Source organism: Muscardinus avellanarius (assembly GCF_963383645.1).
Source record: "Muscardinus avellanarius genome assembly, chromosome: 1".
Lineage (NCBI taxonomy): Eukaryota > Metazoa > Chordata > Mammalia > Rodentia > Gliridae > Muscardinus > Muscardinus avellanarius.
In genome coordinates this window covers 180,216,795-180,222,659 of record NC_137786.1, presented here as the reverse complement: position 1 = coordinate 180,222,659, position 5,865 = coordinate 180,216,795, and the positions used below count along the sequence as shown (strand labels likewise).

The 5,865-nt window shown below is 40.8% G+C and overlaps 1 protein-coding gene across 1 annotated transcript; it reads left to right on the top strand.

Annotated features, from left to right (window-relative positions):
- Nucleotides 1–4,202: 4,202 nt before the first annotated feature.
- On the top strand, nucleotides 4,203–5,147 carry OR51G1 (olfactory receptor family 51 subfamily G member 1; the record flags this gene model as incomplete). The annotated part of the gene is made up of 1 exon (XM_080702380.1): nucleotides 4,203–5,147. One exon carries the CDS (start codon nucleotides 4,203–4,205, stop codon nucleotides 5,145–5,147), a length of 945 nt encoding a protein of 314 aa, XP_080558506.1.
- Nucleotides 5,148–5,865: the final 718 nt, after the last annotated feature.

Below are 5,865 nucleotides of genomic sequence, written 5' to 3'. Positions count from 1 at the left end.
CAGGACAAACTTTTCTCCTTTCTCCCTCGCCCCCCGCCCCCCGCCCCCTGCCTTGATTCTCATTAGGGCTTCTCTGCTCCTACTGGCCTCCAACATCAGGTAAGAGCCATGAGAACTCTTCTGGGAATTCTCAACTCCAGCAGAAGCCCCTGAAGGGAAGCTCTTAGACATTTTAAAAAGATCTTGCATTTTAAATGTAGAATATTCTTATAGCTGAGCTACCATCCAAGCTGAATTCTGGACAAAAGTATGCCTTCTGAGCCCTTTTCTCTCCAGCACTGGTGCTCAGGTATGATTGTAGACAAAATCACATAGAGGGCAATGAGAAGCAGAAAGACGAATGGGTATCTGGAACCAGAGCCATATGCTGAGCTCTCAGACCCAGCTGCTTGCCAGATCCCCAGGACGTGCTAGTCAACGCAGTTTGGAGTGGTAAATAGATTTAGAATTGGAGACTTTCAGCCATAATCCTAGCTGATCTCATCTCCTTTCACCTTATTCAAGGTACTATTTCCTTGATTTTTAAAACTGGAATTGTTATCTCTACCTTCCTTTTGAAATTGTACTATGATCGGCCAGCTTCAGCCACTTAGCCAGGTCCTCAGCAACTTAGTGAGACTCTGTTTCAAAATAAATATATAAATAAATAAAGGACTGGGGTTTAGCTCAGAGATAAAATGATCTTGGGTTCTGTGCCAAAAATTTTTACTGTGAAAATTAAATATTAAAGTGGATTTGACGATGCTTTGTAACAATTGAACTCTATATTAATATAAGTTTAGGATCATCCTTAAGCATATATTTGCAGAGCATACAAACACAGATGCTAAAAAATAGTAAATGCCTCTTTGTTCAATTATGTGAAGAACACAAGTCAGAGGGAGTCAGTCTCTGGCATATGCCCTAGGATTATATTACTTTATTCTAATCAATTAGGGATGAGAGAGGGCTTAAGGAGTATCAAATAATCCAGTGGAGGAATCAGAATGACACTTCTCCTATCCACTGATCTGGGTGTGAGTGACTTTGAGAAGAAAACAGAGATCAGCTGTGCTAGAAATTATTTTGTTTAATCCCTACTGAATACCATTTTTCTCATGTACTTAGACATTTATTCAACAGTTATTCAGAAAATTTTATTAAGTTCCAAGTCTCTAATATGGGTGCAAACTGTTGTGATGCAACAAGTTTCTTTCTGGGGCTAGTGGTGACTTGCTCTCATTTTTTTCTTTCTTTCTTTCCTTCTTTCTTTCTTCCTTTCCTTCTTTCTCTTTTCTTCTTTCTTCTTTCTTTATTTCTCCTTTCCTTCTTTTTTTTCTTTCCTGTCGATATCTTGCCCACTTGCCTCTTACTTATATCCAAAATATAACACAGAAGTAATTCACTTAAAAGGGTGAGGTAAGCCAGGCATGGTGACTAACACTTGTAATCCCCATGCTTGGGAGGCTGAGACAGGAGGCTCGCACAGGTTCGAAGCCAGCCTCAGCTACTTAGTGAGGCTCTCAGCAACTTAGTGAAACCCTGTTTCCAAATAAAATATAAAATGTCTGAGAGAATAGCCCAGAGGTAGAAAGGCCCCTGGGTTCCACCTCCAGTACCACAAAAAAAGGTAAGATAATAGTTCAGAGAAAACTGTGGCTACAACTTCTCACTTGCAGGCAGAAAGACCCTTCCCTATCTGGAGATATTGGGGTCACATAGATGACCTCTAAGGATTTCTTCTATTTTTCAGTCTCTCTGAAATGGCTCATAGCAAGATGAAGGGAAACATCTTCACTGCTTGTCTCCTGGCTAAAAAAAGATACCCATATATTTACTCTTTTGTTTTCATCTCCATTTAACTGATAGACTATTTCCACTCCTTTATTATGCCTTTGTCAAAATTCTATTGCTTTGTAAGTGTATGGTTGGAGGGTACTGGGGATTGAACCCAGGGGCATTCTACCTCTGAACTACATCCCAGCCTTGTTTTATTTTTGGGGGGTGTTTTTTGTTTGTTTGTTTTAAGCAGGGTCTTACCAAGTTGCAGAGGTTGGCCTCAAACCTTTAAACCTGGGATCTTCTGTCTCAGCCTCCCAAGTACTGTGATTACACGTGTAGCACTACATTCAGCTGTGCAATGTCTTTAAAATTTTTTTATTGTACTTTGTCTTCTTCTTTTTCTTCTACTTCTTTTTTTTTCAGTTCACAGTGGTAAGTTGATTTTATTGGCATAATGTACTTTGTCATTCTGTTTTTCTGATTCTCTATCCTCAACCGATATTATACCCTATGCATTTAAGTAGTTTCTAGTGTTATGATCTTAGCCCATTTCTCCTTTCCACTCTGCATCTCCAAATAGTTTTCTCCATACTCTTGGTGTATATCCAATAACTCAAGTTCTCACTCAAACCAAAGATCAGTACATATAACATCCCAAAAGCACTCTTACCAGAAATTCCTTTTTAAATTTGCATTCAGCATGCCTCAAAGCTGAAGTCAGTCCTCAAAATATGTTTCTTCTCTTTTGTCATTTGTTCATATACTGTTGTTCATATAATGGAAAACAGCTCTGCTATGCCTACTTTTATTGGTGCATTGTACATGCACACAGCACTTGGTGGGCTTTCCCCCCAACTCCCTTTCTCTTCCCATTCTCCCCCCACTCCATCTCTCCAAATACAGGGTATTGAGATTGATATTGGCATTCTCACGTATGTATATAACATCAATGGAAGTGATTCTCCCTCTCTTTCCTAGATTTATTTTTAATTGTCTAATTTGTTATGTAGTGGGAGAAGGAAATATGGTGTAAAAGCGATAATGTGAACTCTGGACTATACAATCAGGATTTGATCTCATTCCCAACCCCTACTTGCTCTGTAAACCTACCTCATCACTTTACTTCTCTGTACCTCAGTTTCCACCTGTACAATACTCCTCAGAATAGAACTTCTGTGATAACATTGGAGTCAGAGTTGAATGACACAATACACATTAGAAATTTGAGTATATAATGTATTTAATAAAAGTTGTAGACAGGAGGATCGTGCTGGTTCAAAGCCAGCCTCACTGGCTTAGGAGACCCTGTTTCCAAATAAAAAATGTAAAATTAAGTTTGGGAGTGTAGCCTGGAGGTAGAAGGGTTTCCAGGAACCCCAGTACCACCAAAAAAATGTTATATATTTAAGCTTTTTATGCACAGGTTAAACATACATTGCATTTTTGCAATGTAATTAAATAAGATTTCTAAAGACAGAGCAATCGACAACCTATTTCAGGTATTACAGGAACCTATAACTACATGTCACATCAATCCAAGATACAAAGGCATGGCTGACTCCAAGTGTTGCCAGGCTTAGTTTCCTCAGTTTATGCTATAGATTGGAGGCTTTTCCAGTTTCTTCCCTAGATTTCTTTTCTTTGTTCCTTGTATGGAAGACATGGTGACAGTTCTTCAGCAGCCCCATCTCTATATGGAGGCCTGGTTCAACCATTCTGATATTTGAGACACACATCTCTCTGTTGTCTGATAGAACTCAATCCCAAGTCCCCTCCCCAGAACTCTTTGTTTTCTGACACTTCAGCTTCTTCTAAGACAACACCCAGTTACAGATTTTAGATTTATACACTGCTATTTCTCTCCTCACCAACCCAAAACTTCATACTCAGAAAATACATAATTCTTTCTCAAGTTTCAAGCTCGAAGAATTCAACAATCTGCTATAAAACCCTTTTTACCGAACATCTGATCTCCTCTGTATACCAAGTACTGTGAAATGAAACAAAATACCCAGGCAAATTACAGACAGAAGGCACATCATATACACAGTATCTCAGGAAACAATTATGAAATGTGATGTGCAACACCAAATTCCTATATAGACAATATCGATTTTCAATGCTTTAGGCATTGCATTGGAAAGTTTTTAGTATGTAATAGATGAAAGAAGTACTATCTGAGATAGCCTCAGTAAGCATCCGAGAGGCCAACATTAGTGGACATACCACCATGAGGCTAAATCTTGTGGCATCCCTGGGCAGTAGCAATCTGCCAGATCCTATTGGAAAAGCTAATAGATTAGGAACCCCAGTTCTCTTCCATGTCATCTCCAGACCCCTTATGACTCAGGAGTCCTGGATAAGTGACTGAGAATTCACCCTGTCACTGTTCTGGAACTTCATTCTATATCACAGGTTGGTGAATCTGAGATCATAGAGCCATGGCCACTCCTTATAACAGCAGCCTCCAAAAAGCCACTTTCTTCCTGACGGGCTTTCAAGGTCTGGAAGAGTTTCACGGCTGGATCTCTATTCCCTTCTGCTCCATCTACTTGACAGTTATCTTGGGGAACCTTACCATCCTCCATGTCATCCGCACTGATGCCACCCTCCACGAACCCATGTACTATTTTCTGGCCATGCTGGCTCTCACAGACTTGGGCCTCTGCTTTTCCACACTGCCCACCGTGCTGGGCATCTTTTGGTTTGATGCCAGAGAGATTGGCATCCCCGCATGTTTCACTCAGCTCTTCTTCATCCACACTTTGTCTCTTGTGGAGTCGTCAGTTCTGCTGTCCATGTCCATCGACCGCTACATAGCCATTTGCAACCCCCTGCGTTATTCCACCATCCTGACACCTGCGCGGATTGTCAAGATGGGGCTGGGCTCCCTGCTGAGGAGCGCCCTCCTCATCCTCCCCCTGCCATTCCTCCTCAAGCGCTTCCAGTACTGCCGCTCCCATGTGCTGGCCCACGCCTATTGTCTGCACCTGGAGATCATGAAGCTGGCCTGCTCCAGCATCATTGTCAATCACATCTATGGGCTCTTCGTGGTCGCCTGCACAGTGGGTGTGGACTCCCTGCTCATCCTCCTCTCATACACCCTCATCCTTCGCACTGTGCTGAGCATTGCCTCCCACCAGGAGCGCCTTCGGGCCCTCAACACCTGCATCTCCCACATCTGTGCTGTGCTGCTCTTCTACATTCCCATGATCGGTTTGTCTCTGGTGCATCGCTTTGGTGAACATCTGCCCCGAATTGTCCACCTTCTAATGTCATATGTGTACCTGCTGGTACCACCCCTCATGAACCCCATTGTCTACAGCATCAAGACCAAGCAGATCCGCCAACGTATCGTGAAGAAGTTTGAGTGTGTAAACTGTTAACTGTTTTCAGCAGGATTAAGTTACCATAAAGAGAGGAAGGAGTGGGCATAAAGTCCTGTAGATTTTTGTTTGTTTGTTTTAGCTATGTTTTTTGGGGGAAAGAGGTCAGTTAGGAACAAAAATGTAATTTGCTGTGTATCACCCAAGCTGTCTGTTCTTTAGTTTCCTCTATTGGAGGATGGTTGTGAAAGTAAAACCAAGTGCAGAGGTGCATGCTGGAATCCTAGCTATTGGGAAGCTAAGGCAGGGGCTTGCAAATTCAAGGCCAGCCTGGGAAAATTAAGGAGACCCTGTGTTGAAATAAAATAAAAAATGAAAAGGAATGAGGATATAGATTAGTGGAAAAGCATTTGACTAGTATGTGTGAAGCCCTGAGTTCAGTCCCCAATCTCACCACAAAAAAGTAATTATAAAACCTTACTTCCTCATATGGTTGTTGGAAAGATTAAACAGAATAATTCTTAACACAATGCCTGACAAATACATAATTCTCAATAAATATAATTATTATTATTTGATAAACCCCAAATAAAATGAGTTTCATTTTTCAATCCTCTGGTTAGTTAAATTTAAATAAATTTTTAAACTACATTTTATTTTTGTTACTTTATTATAATCATAATTTTTATTTATTTACAACACATTAGCACACATCCATGTCCATACTACAAGTGACATTTCATGACATTTCATGCCAATCGCACCCCCAGAAAACTAG